At 43.4% G+C, this 17,052-nt stretch overlaps 1 protein-coding gene across 4 annotated transcripts in view; it reads left to right on the forward strand.

Annotated features, from left to right (window-relative positions):
• The first annotated feature begins 1,282 nt into the window (after positions 1-1,282).
• HOMER1 (homer scaffold protein 1) overlaps positions 1,283-17,052 on the forward strand; it is a 135,183-nt gene continuing 119,413 nt past the window's right edge. For 2 of the 4 annotated variants that reach the window (XM_049108342.1, XM_049108340.1), the window contains exon 1: positions 5,990-6,810. Coding sequence is in view for 2 of the 4 variants with exons in the window: in XM_049108340.1 (XP_048964297.1) it covers positions 6,806-6,810 (5 nt within the window). In the remaining 2 variants the exon portion in view is untranslated. Of the gene's footprint in view, positions 1,417-5,989; positions 6,811-17,052 lie in introns of those variants that run through there. The other 2 variants (XM_049108343.1, XM_025437040.3) reach the window with 2 other exon arrangements.

Here is a 17,052-nt window from a genome sequence, read left to right on the forward strand (position 1 = left end):
GGCTGGAAAGAACCTGGACCTTAATGATACTTTGAACTCTCTAAACTAACTGTAGGACCACCTACCTTCAGACTTACTTAAAAACAACTTTAGGGCAGCCGGGTGGCTCAGTGGTTTAGCGCCGCCTTCAGTCCAGGGCGTGATCCTGGAGATCCGGAATCGAGTCCCACGTTGGGCTCCCTGCATGGAGCCTACTTCTCCCTCTGCCTGTGTCTCTGCCCCTCTCTCTCTCTATCTCTGTGTCTCTCATGAATAAATAAATAAAATCTTAAAAAAATTTTTTTTTGTAGCTTAGGTCACCATTAGGTGGGGCTTTTGTTCTTTGCAGTTAGTATACTAACTCATACACATATGATAGGAGCATGGGGAGGTAAGGACACCAAAGCAAGAAAGATGGGCAGGGGCCCATCGTGCAGTGTCTCTTAGGTCAAGGTGTGGAGTCTGGATTTTACTTGAAGGATAAAACATTTTAGCAGATAACCAATTCAATGCAGGCATATGATACAGATCTATCTACATTTATACCTCTATGTGTATGTATATACTTATCATGTACAGATGAAAGATAATTTGTTACAAAAATAATATGCCTATAAATATATTTACCATTTCTCTTCTGATTTTTAGAGAAATTACTATTTAAAGCCAGGTTAAAAGAAATAAAAGGTCTTACAAATAACTCATGACTGAAAATCCCAAATGTTAAGAATCTTTATGTTTGACTTTTTTTTTTTTTTAAAAAGGATTTTATTTATTTATTCATGAGAGACATAGAGAGGCAGAGACACAGGCAGAGGGAGAAGCAGGCTCCATGCAGGGAGCCCGACGTGGGACTTGATCTTGGGACTCTAGGATCATGCCCTGAGCCTAAGGCAGATGCTTAACCGCTGAGCCATCCAGGCGTCCCTATGTCTGACCTCTTATGCTTGGGAGAACCTTAGAACAGTTTCTAGGTATTGCTTCTGCCCTCTTTAGTCATGTCAGAGTCTTTACCAATTATGTTCTGCTTCAGAGGCTTTCCAATTGCCATCTGAAGCCCTTATCTCCCTTTGAAATAGCCCCCAATTTCTGCTTCAGCCTTGTCTATTTGTGAAGAATGCAACTTCCTTTTTTTAAGCATGGCTAGCCTAAATACCTTGGGTGTTGTTTTTCTCCTAGCTAGCACCAGAAGAATCACAGAATAAGGTAGCTCATTTAAAACATTTTCCCCATGGTTGTCCTGTTCTCCCATTCAGGAAAAAGATTATTGGTTACCATGGCAATCAGCTTCCACAGCATTCCATTCTAAGTAACCACACAGGTATAGCACAAGCTTTTACTCAACGTTCTTTACTGTCGCTCTCTGCAGATCTGCATATTTTTCCAGCCTATTCTCTGTAATTGCTGCTTTGAACAATCAACCTGAATTTAAGCCAGGTAATTTTTTCAAAGGCACCATATCCCTATCTATTCTAAATATTTTAGAAATTCACATATACAGTTGTACAGTGATTTTCTCACAGCACCAACCCAAAACTTTCTGGTGCGTTCTTGAATAAGTCTGGGGTTATATCTGCATCTCTTCTACCATATTTAGAAAACAAATAATGAATTTACAGTGAAAATCAGGGCAAAAAATAATTTTATGAGATTATCTCTCATATGTTCTATATCGTATCATTCCTGAGGATAACTCCCTAATTTGTCTCCCTCCACCACTTCCAAGCCCTCTAATAAAATAGTGCACAAACTCAGAAGAGTAAAAATTGTCCTCCATCCATCACCTTGGAGATGCCAAACACTTATACATTTATATCCCTGAGATCATTAACTACTCTATTTTTTTTTTAAGATTTTATTTATTTATTCATTCATGAGAGACAGAGAGAGAGAGAGAGGCAGAGACACAGGCAGACGGAGCCTGACGTGGGATTCGATCCTGGGTCTCCAGGATCACACCCTGGGCTGAAGGCGGCGCTAAACCTTGCTGGGCCACCCAGGGATCCCTAACTACTCTATTTTTGTTCAGAACATTATTATTTTTTTTAGAACATTATTAAAAATAATAAAATATGGTTTTAACAGGCCAAACACATTACTGCCACCTAATATCTGTTATATTGTGGGGGAGGTGGGATGACATTGGAGAATCAACTAGATAAATTGTGTTTCCCTACAACTCTTTCCTTCTTTTTGGTATTATTACTTCTAGTCGTTGCTGGTTATTTAGTCTCTTTATAAGTATGTGGCATAAACTAGGAATCTTGAGATTTCTATTGTATGCTGAGATATATTTTAATATATTATTTCTACCTATGATTTTATTTGAAGCAACAGTGGTATTTTGGTAATGAAAAAGAGGCAACTTGAAAGGGAGTTGCTATTACCTGATGTTAAGCAATTAAAAATAAAATCTGACTTTAAGCCTCTTTCTTGCAAAGTCTTTCAATCTTCTCGATGTCTTTTCATTGAAAAAGACAGATCTCATGACCAATCTATGAACATCCCATTGAATATTGCCATCTCCTATTAAGGGCATGGAAGTAAACTCTGTAACTAAAACAGATGCCTTCGCCCACAGGTTCTAAAATCAGAGGGTATTCATAAACCTCTCCACAAATTTTCAGAGTGTAGTGGGAAACAGGAACTGTTAAAAATTTGAAACTCTACTAAAGTACTTTCTACCTCTTCCGGGAAAAGAAAATATATTACTTTCTAGGAAGCTCACTACTTTAAAAAACATGCAAAGCAATCAGGGTTGGAAATTCGTGGTTAGCATTTGGGTTATCTCCGCTCAGTTTAAGGCGATATTTACTTTTAGATGGAAAGCCATAGAATGATTCTCTGACTCCTCTCAAAATTGTGTTGGAATTGTTTCAAGAGAGCAGAAAAAACACTTATTTTAATTATTATTTTCTGAGCAGATATTCTATGATACCTAACATGTTTTACTTCTTCCCTTGGGTACACAGACGTATATATTCTGTTATACTAATCCCATTCCAGCTAGAAAGAAAAACTGACCAACTATTGGTAGACTTTTCTAGGTTGAGAGCAGAGGCTGACGTTAAATAACCACAAAAACTTTGGGTAATTATATCATAATACATGATTCGACTCACATTGGAAAAAAGTTGCCCTCAATTTCAAGGCGACAAAAGAAGAGACCGTGTAGCTTTGAAAAGTAGAATCTCTAATGAAGGGTCAGCATTATAAAAGCAAGGAGGCAGCTGACGTGCTGTTTTGACAGTTGGGTAAAGATGTGGGGGCGATAGGATTGTAAACCAGAGGAAGTTCTGATAAAAGGATAGAATGAAGTGTTTGAAAATAGTAAAGTGAGAGCTTAATTAACATAGACTAATGGAAAGAGCAGGAAAGGGAAGAGTGATTTAGTTCAGATAGTAAGTAGTTTGTGGAGAAATTTTATAGAGTAATAACTTAATTTGTATTTTAATTTGCAAGAGCCACGGGACGACATTATTTGAAGAATGACAGTTTTATTGTTTTAATATTTTATACCTAAGAAGCTCCCATTTATCTGAAATATAAGTTAGTACCCCTTTCTATTAATGTGATGATAGGTTATCCGGCAAACTGGCAAGCAGGGGTTTGCTTTTATTAACCTTGTTATAACCTTAAAAAAACTATTTTCAATATTTCAAATTATAAGCAAGATCATGATTTTATAATGTGAAGATAGCTGAAAGTCAGACTTGGTTGCAAATCAGCCCTAACTTTTTTGGCTGGTGTCCTTTAAAACTGGGCAAAACCCTGGCAAACCAATCTCCTTAATTAGGAATCATGTGAGTAGTTTAACATTAAAAAAAAAAATTAAAGAAATACATGATATAGGTTATATAGAGTTTTGGCTTTTTATATTTAAACGAATGCACAGATATCCATTTATAGCTCTCTTAATAATCACTTAATAGGCTGGTGATCTTATGTCCTGGATTTTCCAGGTCACTTCAGATTTCCAATATTTTGTCTGTTGTTAAAAGCGTGTACAGATTTTAGTTTGGAAAATGTGGCCAATGAATTCCAAGACCAACCCTGAAATAGCAAGGGCCTTTAGCATTATGTAGTAATCCCATTTCTGGGTCATGATCATCAAATTAAACCAAACCAAAGTTCATTATTTGAGACTACCCAATAATAAGCTATCAAAACAGGGCATTTGAAAACTTTGTAGTAATTAGTTTGAAAAGCGTTCATAATACGCTTTATTATAGGCACAAGCACACCTAACTAGTAGGCCTATAGAGGACTCCTCACTCTTGTCCTATAGGAAATGAAAAACAAGCCGTATTTATAATTTCATGTTACATACTGTAAATAAATGCCCATATGTACGGTGCTTAGGGAGAAAAAATACAAAAATAATCTAAATGAACTTGCGTCGATAATCTAAAAAATTCTGGTGGTCTTCCTCGTTTCTGATTTTCACAGACTGGACCTCATACTCCTGATCAGCTGGCACTGACAGGGCATACCGGCTTTTGCTATAAATAGGACAGTAATTACGAGTGAACTTTTAAAGCTAAGACGGTCTCGCCGTCGTTCACGCCAAAATGTCGCTATTACGCAAATGGGACCATTTGGATCACTTGCCGGCCTTCTCCCTCCAACCTGTGCCCCCGCACCCCTCGGCCGGAGCTCTGCCCGTTGCTCCCTCGCGATCTGGGGACGCACCAAGCGGGGAGAGAAAAGTTTTCCGGTCCGCTGTGTGCAGAACGGCACCTAACAACCCTTCCGAAAATTAAGGTGGTTCTTCCCGAGTCTGGTGGGACACACGTCCCGCAGCGGTGGTCGCGCGCCCGTCCCGCATCTCCGCGCCCCTGCGGCTCGGGAAGCCCGGGACGCGCGCGGCTGCGGGGGGGGGGGGGGGGCGGGGGCGGGGGCGGGGACGAGGGACGCGGGGCGGCCGCCGGCGCTCGGCGCGGTTGCCACGGATGACTCACTGGCGCTCCGCACAGTCGCTGCCAGGCGCTCCCCGCCCGCCGCTTCCTTCCCGGGGCTGCTCTCGGGCGGTCCCGGCGCTCCGGCCTTCCAGGAGCGGGGAGCAGGTGGGCACACAGGCGCTCGCCCCGTCCTCCCCCCGCCCCCCCGGCTTCCCTAATTTAGCAGTACTTCCGGCCGCGTGACATCATCCCCCGCACCGGGTGACGAGAGCGGCGGGTGACGTGCGTGCGGAGAGGAGCGCGCTGACGTGGCTATTTAAAGGTCCTCCTGCGGGGAGGATGGAGACAGAGCGCGAGCACCTGGCGTGGGGCGCGGAGGAGGCTGCGGCGGCCGGGAGCGGGGCCGGGAGAGCGCGGAGGAGCCGAGCGCACGGGCCGCCCGCCGCCGGCCACTAGGGGAGGCGGGAAGGCCGGAAGGCAGGCAGGCAGGAAGGCAGGCCGGGCTGACGGCCCCGCGCGGCCGCGGCTTCCTCGCCCGCCGCCCCCCGCCGGCGGGGGGAGGGACCGCTCGCGCCCCCCGGTTCTCCCCGCCCCTCCGCCCCTCCGCCGCCCTCCGCAGCCCGCCTGGCCGCCGCGCTCGGCTGTCGCGGGCGGCGCTGACCCGGGAAGCGGCGCCCTCCGCCCCGCGAGCGGCCGGAGGAGGCGGCGGCGGGCTGCTCTGCCGGGCGGGCGCTGGAGGCCGGCGGCGGCGGGCGGTGATGGGAGTGTGAGGAGGCGGCGCGTGCGGCGGCGGCGGCGGCGGCGGCGGGGGCGCGCGGGGCGAGCAGCGCGGCGGCGGCGCTGGAGCAGCGGCTCTCCCCGGCCGCGAGCCCCGCTCCGCTGCCCCGACGCTCGGGGCCCTGCAGCTCGGCCCGCGCTGGCGCCGGGAGCGGGCGCCGGGGGCGGCGTGGGCTCGGCGCGGGCTCGGCGCGGGCTCGGCTCTCCGGCGCGCTCCCTCTCCGCCGCCGGCAGCCTCCGAGCCGCGGAGCCCCGAGGAGCCGAGGGACGCCGGCAGCGGCGGATGAAGGGCCGGGCGCGCGCCGGGCTCCATTGTGCTGGGCGGCGCGGGGCGGGCAGGGGCTGACGGGGGGGGATCGGGCCGCCGGCCCCAGCCTGCTGCCGGCCTGGAGATGGCTCCGCGGGTTCTCCTGGGGACAGTGAGTCGACCCTGCCCAGCCGCCTCGCCCTCCTCCCCGCCTCCTCTCCGCTCCGAGCCTTAGGAGGGGGAGACGCGGAGAGACCGGCTCCGATGTGGAGCGCCGTGCACGGCGCGAGCTCCGGGCTTGCACGTCGAGGAGGTTTTTCTACATAGCTTTTTTTCTAACGTGAGCGCAGGGAAGCAGTGGCATTGCTGCTTTTAGGATTTTTATTTTCTCGTAGGGATCTCTGTATAAAGTGCACGCACGTCGCATCGGGTTACACGCTCCACCCCCCAAGGGAGCCGGTGTGGTGGAGGAATTCGAACCCGCAGCCTTAGTCGCGCCGAGAGGCCGAGCTGCCTGGCGTTCCCGGAGTGTCGGGGAGGACGAGAGCGGAATGACCACCGAACTCATTTTTTATAGGACTCGGTGAAGCCGGATTCTGCGTTTTCCGACAGACACACGTAGACTCATTTTTGTGGAATAGAGTTGACCGCCGTCTCCTCCGCGCAGCATTTTAACTCTAATAAGCAGATGCCGCCTCTGTTTGAACGTTTCGGTGTTTACGAGAGAGATCGTTTCACCCGAGGGATCTAATCGAGTTATCAGCACCACTGAAATACCTCCAGAAAAAAGGATCTCGGGGGGTGGAAAAGCAACTGCGAAATAGCAGGACGGAGACATTCCTTTGGAAGTTATTCTGTAGCAGCACAGCAGAAACTTCAGAGCGAGTTTTCACTGGGCAAAATGGGGTAAGGATTTTTAGTGCCTAACACACCTTTGAGGCTGTCGGGGTGAGTGTGAGTGAGTGTGAGTGTGCGTGCGCGCGTGTGCGTGTGCGCGCGCTGAGCCGTGGCGGTGATGGTGTTTGAGGTTTTCGGACAGATGGGCCACTTGGCTACACTGGTCCTCGGTCAAAAATGTAGGTGTGTTCTTTTAAACGAGTTCTTTTTGTAGATTGACACCAGGGGTCACGATGAAGGGACGTTATTAGGAACACAATTTGTAACCAGGATGTAGGTTTGTTACGAATATTTGCGAAGACAGCGCGTCCTGCACTTCTCCGCTGAGCCTGCTGCAATCAGTTTGTCGTTAAAATTCTCCTGTGTCTTAGGTGGTGTTGCCGGGGTCTTTGGGGGAGGAGTACTGCGTTCCCTCAGTACTTGGAGAAGAATCAGTCACACAAAGGAACGATTGTAAAGTAACGAGTGGTTGGACTTCAGCCCTTGAAAATGATCCAGTGTAAATTGTTGCCTCCCATGTGCCCTCTGTTTTGCCCTTGAATATCCAAAGCTAACGTGCAGAATTGATTTATTGGGGGCACCAAAACCTTGGTCTGAAATTCCTGCTGATGTCGTCTCCACGGTGCTGGTGCACTTGGTGGATTAGAGCTTGAATTAGGAAAAAGCTTTTTCTTTGTTGAAGGAACTTGCACTTTCTCTGTATATCTGCTCTTAAGCTCAGGTCTTGGGGTTCTTAGTTAATGCCGGACCTAAACCGTAACAGTACCAGAGTCAACCCAAGAGTGTTTTCCAACCTTCCATTAACTCTTCACACCGTGACTTGGGAAAATGCTAGTGACCCTCTGTAATGTAAGCCAGAAACCCCTAATGTATTAATGGAGCAATGAGGTAGTCATTTCATTGACAGATTACCCATGTTTTTTGTTGAAGGGGAACTTCGAGAATTTTCTCTCTCTCTCTCTCTCTTTCTCTTTCTGGTTGAACAAACAGACCTAAAGTGTAATTAATGGACAGGATTGAAAGGATAGATTAAAGCTCATTGTGACAGTTTAGGGGTATGCCGACCTCAGCTTTCTTCTTTGAAACTTTCAGAGGAAAGTTCTTGGATAGTACTATACCTTTTTTTGTTGGAGTTAGAATTTGAGGTTGAAAATGTAGAGCATATGTTGTAGGAGGTCTTCATCAGAATGATTGAGAAACTGATCATTGCTTTTAAAAAAATGACAAGTGATGAGAATGTATATAACTTGCATGATTTGGGTACTGCCTAAGCAATTAAAATACTTTATTCTATTTTAGTGCTGCTATTCATAGCCTGGTGATCTGAGGCAAATTATTTAACCTCTCTGGACTCTATTCTCTGTAAAATGAAGGAATCAAATGATAAGTTTTAAGTTTTTTCCAATCTGTAAAATTGAATTTTTTTTCCTCCTGTTTTAATGATTACTAGTTGGTTTTCTTAAAGTAGATTTTTCAGATGGAGAGATTGTTTTCTCTAAGCAGTTTTTTAACACATCAGCTGGAAAGTAATGGCATTTAAAAATGTTTTGGATGAATTGCACCAATTTTAATAAGCGAAAATACTGAAAAGTACTGCTATTTAAAACCTTTGAAATATGGCTTCCCTTGAGAATCTGCAGCTCTTCTGTTTAAAAATGTCAGAGAGAGAAAAAAAAAAAAACCACAAGTGGCAGTTTTTCATGTTGAAGGCTGCGTTCTCTCCAGACTGTAGATTGGTAGCATCAGGAAAGAAAATCGGTTTTCCACAATCTTTAAGCTGCATGAATGCTCACTATTTTACCAAAGGAGGTCTGGGGTAAACTTGCTACAAAGGGGGCTGGTAGTTAAAATATGAAAATAAGCCCCCACACATAGCAAACATTTTTCGTTCTTGAGCGTAATTAAATCTATTGATAAACTGATTTATTTGTCCTCTTCCCAATAAAGTTTCAGGAGTAGACTGGAGGGGAAGAGGATTTTCTGGCATTAGTTTTCCAAAAGTGTGTGTTTATGGCTATGATTCTTGCTCACTGATAGTGACTTGTTTCACCTGAGTTGTCAAGAGAGGCTGAATGGGAGAAAGTAGAAGAGCACAGAGAAGGCATTTGTGGAAGTTTGCACACTTGGTGGTGTTTATACCTGATAAGTGTTTGCGTAGTAAGCTTAGCCTCCTGTACCTATTTGAACCAAAAGGAAATGGTGTGAACATAAAGGAAATCTTTCATAAAGATTTCATTTATTTGAGGGAGTGCACACACATGCCAGCCTGTGTGCCAGTGGGGGAGGGGCAGAAGGAAAGGGAGGAGAGCAGGGAGCAGGATGTGGGGCTCGAGCCCAGGACCCCAAGATCATGACCTGAGCCCAAGGCAGATGCCTACCCAACTGAGCTACCCAGGTGCCCGAAAAGGAAAGAGTATTTTAAATTGCCTTTGAAGTTTTACCCAGCAATCCTAAATTATTCTACTTTGACAGGTATATAAAATTTAATGTCGTGGGTGAAGAGTTTTCACATTTTATGAAATACATTTTTGACTGTTAGGTTATAATAAGAATTTATCTTAACAGTGGATATAATTGCAGATCTAGGGGCAAAGTTTAAGCAAAAGGAATTCTTCTCGTGGGCAAGCTTGAGTGAGGAAGGGCCAGAGGCTGGGGGAGCGGGAAAGAGTCTCAGGTAGGCCCCTGCTGAGCGGGGAGCCTGATCCAGTGTTGGATCCCGGGACCCTGAGGTCATGAACTGAGCCGACGTCAGGGCTTGGGCGCCGAACCAGCTGAGCCACCTGGGCGCCCCTGGGTATTATTTTCATTTTTAAAGAAAACTGGTGATGAGTCTAGGCAGGAAACCAACCTGGCTCCAATAATAGTAGTTTATGAACCATCGTGGAAATGGAAAAGAACAGCTGAAACGGACAGTTGGCAGAGTCTGTCAGGCTGTCTTGGGTGCTGCCGCCCTGTTCTTAATGACAGGGAAGGCAGTTGAAGGGTCGGGCGGGAAATAGGTGAATCCGACCCCTAAGAACGAGGGCATTCATGTAGGTGCTGTAAGGTGTGCAAGAGGCTGCGCAGCCCCGGCGAGGAGGGCCTGTCGGGTGCGACCCCCAGACCGCCTGCCCGCCAGCGGGGTCTCTAGGAGAGCAGGAGCCACCTGCTGCTTCAGAGCCTTGGAGTAGGCAGCGGAAGTCAGGGAACTCCTGCAGGGACTTCCTGCTGCTTTCCGTTCTGCTGAGCCCCTATTGACAGCTTCGTGCCCTCCCCGGGGAGTGGAGAACCTTCCTCCCTCCTCTGGCTGCCTCCTTGAAAGTTATTTGTAGAATGTGATTCTCCATGCTAATGAGATCTAATACTGCTGTTCTGATTTATCTCCTCTGCCTGTGGGAACCTCTTAGAAACCCCCTTCTCTGCCTTTCCCCAGAGAACTTCCTGAAGCATGGACGTGGGTGCTGCGGCATTGCAACCTGACCTGGGTCCTTTCTTTGCGGAGAGAGGAAGCTGACACCTCTTTTCTGCCTCAGGCTTCCCTGTGCTGAGGCACAAATGTGGAACTCCTGATCCAGCACTGGCATCTGAATGGGCTTTGTTGAAAAGGCACTCAGTCATTTCTGATCTCAGAGTATTTAGATCCAAGTCCTTATTTGTTCATTTGACTAATGTTGAACTTCTTTTCTGTGGCTTGTTCAGCAGCTCAGTGCTACTGATAGACTCATAATGTGTGCTCTTTCCCTCAGAGAGTTTATAGTTCAGAAGTTAGGAAGACAGGCCTGAAATTAGAAAGTACGCTGAAATATCTGGGGGGCCATGGTACAGGGCATCAGAGAAATACGAAGTGTGTGTAGCCGTAGCTGCTGAGGGAAGGATAGAAAAGCTCCTGTGGAAGAGGTATAGGTATTAAATAATGAAAGATGAGAACAGGTGGGCCTGGTGCACAAATGAGAGGGCATTCAGGGCAGAGGGAGCAGTGTGATTTACAGCACCGAGAGAAGGCACTTCCAAAAAGCTGGGCTTGACAAACTTGGCTCTGTGGGATGTGGTAAGAGACAGGCCTTGTAGATCAAACAAAAGCTGGTGCGTTTCAAGCTTTTTTGTTTTTGGATAATGACCCATTACAGTAAGATACGCATTTTTACCTCACAAGCAAGTGCACACATACATAAATGATAAAATGTCACAAAAGAATACCTTTTGTGTGATGTGCTGTTATATTTTCTATTTTTAAGAAAGAATGACGTTTGAGATCCAATAAGTTGATTTAACAACAACCTAGTGATAACTGGTAATTTGAAAAACACTGCTCTTGGCTGTGGGAGTCACTAAAGAGTTTAAATAAAGCAGAGAAATTACATTAAGGGCCAGGGAAGTAGGGTGAAAAAAATAGTTTTAAAAATCATTGAAAATTTGGTTTTGTGTGTTGAGTCCTGTGGAAACACTAAGGTGGAGCAATGAACCCTAGCTCCTAGCTAGGTAGGGGAAATGGATAGCTGAACAGGACCTATTATAACATGCCAGGGTGAGGGCAGGGGAGGAGGGATTTTAGTGAGTTGTGTGTAGTTGTCTGAGTGGGACTTTTTCAGGATAAGACGTTTCATGTGCAGGGGTAGAAATGTAGGAAATGGCATGATATGTTCCTGGTTGAGCTGCTCTCTTTGATGGGCCATGAAATAGTGAATGTGGGAGTTTAAAAAGGACTTTCTAGCTAGCATACAAATTGCATGAGAAGTAAGAGTGAGAACACATTCCCCCAAGCAAGTAATTAAAGGATATTTGGAGTTGTTGGCAAGATTTGCCTCGTAAGCTGAAAAGTTACTTAACCTGTGACTAACAGAATTATACTTTTAAATCTAACAATATATTTTAGAATATCGACCACAAAAGAGGAAGAGTTTGCATATTTTGAGAAGTGTTTTTCTGCCTCAGTTTATTAAAATACAATTGACATATAACATTGTATTAGTTTAAGGTGCACGATACAATGATTCAACATATCTGTAGTCTAAAATGACCCTGGTTAGGTCTGTTACCTCCCTCATCTCACGTAGTTACAGATTTTTGTTTTTTGTGATGAGGACATTCATCAGAATGGGTTTATTTTTTAATTTATTGATGGAATAATGGAGTTCCCCCCCCTATTCTCACTGACATGTGAAAGGACTCATTTTTTGTTTTTAGGGATTTTTTCAAGGTAACATACATAGGCAAAGTCACCTTTGCTCTTTCCAAATGTACTTTTCCCTTGTTTATAACCTATTGTTCCATATAGTGAGGACTTTTAACTGGTTTCTTTCTGCTCTTTTTTTTTTTTTTTTAAATCTCTGTGAGTTCATTCCTTTTTCTCTTGTCCAAGTGACATAGCAAGTACAGTAGCAGAGGACCCTCAGGGCTTTTTCCCTGGCTACAATGCATTTACCCAGTTGAAGGTGCTAGAAATAATTTAAGCCTCTTCCTATTCCCAATCTCCCTTCTCCCTAAACTTTGCTTATGCAGTTTACCCCCTACTTCCCAGCTTCAGTGTGGGGATTGGCAATGCTCATCCAAGTACCTGCCTAACTGCCTCCCCCCGCCCCCGTCCCCCCCCCCCCAAAAAAAAAGGAAATTGGAGGAGGAGGACTTTTCCAAATTTGGTGGTAATTGCCACCAATTTGTTGATGGCCTACCCATCCATTCTCAACTGAAATGGAACAGCATCTCTATATGGAATAACAAGTTAGCATGCCAAAATGTAGGAATATTGTTATTTAGATTTACATATAAGGTATTTTGTAATGTCTTTAAAAAAAAAAAAAACAAAAAAAAAAAACCTGACTCCAGGAGCGTCTGGGTGGCTCAGTTGATTGGGCATCTGGATCTTGATTTCAGCCCAGATCATGATCTTGGGGTCCTGGGATCCAACCTTATGATGGACTTTGCCCTCACAGTGGAGTCTGCTTGAACTTAGTTCATCCTCTACTCCTGTCCTTCCCTCTTGTTCTCTCTCTCAAATACGTAATTTTTTTTAAAAAAAACAAACTAGATCTTATCCTACGGTTTTAAAAATGAAGACTAAAACTTTTTTGAATAATTACATATTTAACAGCATAAATTGAAAGGAGAATTAAGATTATGGTACTTGAGTATTTGGACAAAACTATTAGTTGTATAAACTAATCAAGGTCAGTTACTTCAAGTATCTGTAAATTTGGAGGAGGAGCAAATATTAGAGGTGGGATTATTTGGGAGACAGAATGGATGTAGTATATGATGATATTGGCTCTGGCCTGAGGTTTTTATAAGAACTGTGAAGTAGTGATTTTGAGTAGCATGTAAGATATGATTATGTAATCCTTAAAAACAAAAGTGTATTATGTCACTTTGGTTGGTCACATTACGTGGATATGAATGTTTTTTAAAACATCCTTATTAATCCTATTTTATTTCACTTGTGATTTTATTTTCCTTATTTTGATTTCTTGTCTCTCTAGTTACTAAACTTTCACAGCAAACTTGCAGACCTGTCATGAGCAAACAAATGTACATGCAAAAAAAATCCCTCTCAAAAAAGAAATATATAAAGGATGTGTTTAAGGGAAAATCTTAATTTTGGTTCAGCACAGTAATTTATTTAATAATTTTGAAATGAAGTCACAATATATCTGACTAGTGTGACTTTTCTTTTTTGGGATTAGAGATCATGAAAGTTGGTTTAGGCTAATTACCTGAAATATTATTCATAGCAGTTAAAGGATTAAAGTAATTAGTTGGTGAACTCAGTTTCATTTTTTTGTTTTTTCAAAGATTTTATGTATTCATTTGACAGAAAGCACAAGCTCATGAGCACACAAGCTTGGGGAGCAGGAGAGGGAGAAGACTCCCCACTTGATGTCGGCCTTGATCCCAGGAGCCTGGGATCATGACTGGAGCTGAAGGCAGACTGAGCCACCCAGGCGCCCAAACTCAGTGTAGTTTTAAATGATTGAATATCTCAGAAGAAAAAAATGATTAAGTCTTAGAAGGTCTAACCTCCCTACTGCCGATTTTTTTTTTTTTCCCAGACCTCTGGTGTTTAGTTGAAATATTTTTCGTTACTGGATTGTTCTGTTATTTAGGATTAATCCAATTTACTGGACAGAAGAGTAAGGAAAATGAGTTCCAGATACTTAATATTTCTTGATAAAATTTTGAAATGATTGAATATGACATTTTAAATAGCTTTATTTCTCAGTAAGAATTTCTTTTAAAAGCTAATTATACAGTGGTCTTCAACATGCAAATAAAATCACAGGTAGATTCTTAATTTTTATAGCATACCTTTCTATATATCGTAAAATTAGGATATCTGCTTTCTATCTCTGTTAAACAAATTTACCAATGAACTTCAGCTTGTAATTGTAGCTTGCTTCTCCTTTCCCCATTCATCATAAACCTAACCCATTGATCATTTCTCTTTTCCCTAATATCTGAGTAAAATAGATGAAATCAGTAAGAATCAATCCTGCTTTTGTTAAGCAACATTTTTGAGGGGAGAGGTTGAAATTATACGTACACATACATATATATATATATATATATATAGTCTTTTTCATCTACTTTTATTTCTTGACCCCTAAACAACACGGGTTTGAGCTGCAGGGGTCTACTTACACACATAATTTATATATATATATATAAATATATATATATACACACACACACACGTACATGTAGTGCAGTCCTGTAAATGTATTTTCTCTTATTACTTTCTTTTTAAAAAAATTTATTTCTTTGAAAGAAATAAAGAAAGAGAAAGAGCATGAGTGGGGTCTGAGGGGGCGGGCAGGGAGGAACAGAGTGAAGAGGAGAAGCGTACTCCCCTCTGAGCAGGGAGCCCAATGGTGGTGGATCCCAGGAACTGGAGAACATGACCAGAGCTGAAGGCAGACATTCAACCAATTGAGCCACCCAGTGCAGTTGTCCTGATTTTCTTAATAACATTTTCTCTAATGTTATCTTATTAACTGTTATCAGAAAGGCTTTTGGTGAACAGTAAGTTAGTAGTTAAGTTTTAGGGGAGTCAAAAGTTAAAAGTTGAATTTTTCACAGTGCAGGGGATCAATAGTTCTTAACCTGTGTTGTTCAAGGATCAACTTTATTTCATTTATTTTCCCATCTTGTTTTAAAATGTTTTTAAAAATCTCATTTCTCTGGTATAGTTTATTTATTTAAGATTTATTTAGTCATGAGAGAGAGAGGAGAGAGGCAGAGATATAGGCAGAGGGAGAAGCAGGCTCCATGCAGGGAGCCCAATGTGGGACTCCATCCTGGGACTTCAGGATCGCGCCCTGAGTCAAAGGCAGACGCTCAACTGCTGAGCCACCCAGGCGTCCCTCTGGTAAGGATAGTTTAGAATTAATTTTACAGGGGCATCTTTCTAGTGGCCCTGCAAAGGAAAAAAATCCAAATATTCTTTCTTGTGCGATTTTTTCCACCTAGTAATGGATTGTGAACCCACTATGACTTTTGTGTAGCTCAAAGAATTTTAAGGGGGTAAAACTAACATTTGACTTAGTTAAGAACTGGATTTCATTTACATGCAGCTGTCCTTGCTCTTTGGAGGTAGGCTATTGGAGGAAAGCAAAAAAATACTGTTTTCTTTCTTGTATCAGAAAATAAAGTTATTGGGATGCCTGGGTGGCTCAGTGATTGTCTCTGCCTTCATTGTGATCCTGGAATCCCGGGCTCCCTACAGGGAGCCTGCTTCTCCCTCTTCTGTGTCTCTGCCTTTCTCTCTGTCTCTCATGAATAAATAACATCTTTTTAAAAAAAGTTATTTATGAAATACAAAATATTAAAAATCTAGTCAGTATTTTCCCTTCATAATATATTTACCTTTATACTTTTCTAGCTTTTGAAAAGTCACCTTAATCTCTTTTAACAGCTAGTATTAGCTTTAAAAAAAAGTTTTGCGGGATCCCTGGGTGGCGCAGCGGTTTGGCGCCTGCCTTTGGCCCAGGGCGCGATCCTGGAGACCTGGGATCGAATCCCACGTCGGGCTCCCGGTGCATGGAGCCTGCTTCTCCCTCTGCCTGTGTCTCTGCCTCTCTCTCTCACTGTGTGCCAATAAAATAAAATAAAATAAAATAAAATAAAATAAAATAAAATAAAATACTTAAAAAAAAAGTTTTGCTTTATGACATTTTCTTTTAATGTTATTCCATAAAACATGAAACATTAACATGTTATCTTTGACAGGATTTGGCAATAGTTCCTTAAGGCAGAGAGCAGCTGTAAAGATTGAGGTCTTTTGGTAAAATTACCAAATGAGAGTTGGACAAAAATTAAACCCAAACAACTGTTGCTGAGGAACCATAGATACTATAGCAGCTTTCATTACAAGTCATGTTTATTATGTCATGTCTGTTTGATTCATCTGAATCCATGTGTTGACATGCCTCACAGTCCAGAGGGCTGTCGAAGAGACTTCTTGACTTTTTTCTCCCCTCCTGTAAGGAAGGAAATTTGTCCCTGTGTTCAGTAGGAGAGCCTTCACAGAAATGTGCTGAGAGCCACAGCTCTGGTGTATATCTCTTCAAGTATTATATATTGTGTTTGCTAGCCATCTAGTTCACAGTATAGCACCGTGTTCAATACAAGTTGAGAGGATCTGGGGAATTAGAACCCATTTTTCATATATAGAAAATCCCGGGGGATCCCTGGGTGGCTCAGCGGTTTGGCACCTGCCTTTGGCCCAGGGCACGATCCTGGAGTCCCGGGATTGAGTCCCACGTCGAGCTCCCGGCACGGAGCCTGCTTCTCCCTCCTCCTGTGTCTCTGCCTCTTTCTCTCTCTCTCTCTGTGTCTATCATAAATAAAAATAAATAAATCTTAAAAAAATAAAATCCCGATTCCTAGCAATTAGATATACAGTTGCATGTACCAGTTGTTTTTCTGATCACTTTTCTAGGCAGATCATTGGATCTTTTCACCGTTCTGATTAGGTATGCCCCAGTCTTACTGCAGTAGTTACTGCCTTCTTTCTGTTTCATTAAAGTGCTTCTAAGTAAGTTTAAGAGGGCTGCTCTGAATAAGGCTTTTTTTGTGAGTTGGCGTTTTCTGTCCTAGTTACTTTGAGTTTCTCCCATTAGACAGTCTCTAAGAAATTATGTTAAGTGGACCTGACTCTCAAAGAGCTCAAAGTACTGTTAGAAAATTTCTGCCGGTCAGTCCTGCTTCATGGAAGGTAAGTCTGTACATTACTAGACTTCTAGTAGGACAGTTACTTTGAACCTATCAACGTACTCGAGT

Source organism: Canis lupus, chromosome 3, assembly GCF_003254725.2.
Source record: "Canis lupus dingo isolate Sandy chromosome 3, ASM325472v2, whole genome shotgun sequence".
In the NCBI taxonomy this organism is placed as follows: Eukaryota; Metazoa; Chordata; class Mammalia; order Carnivora; family Canidae; genus Canis; species Canis lupus.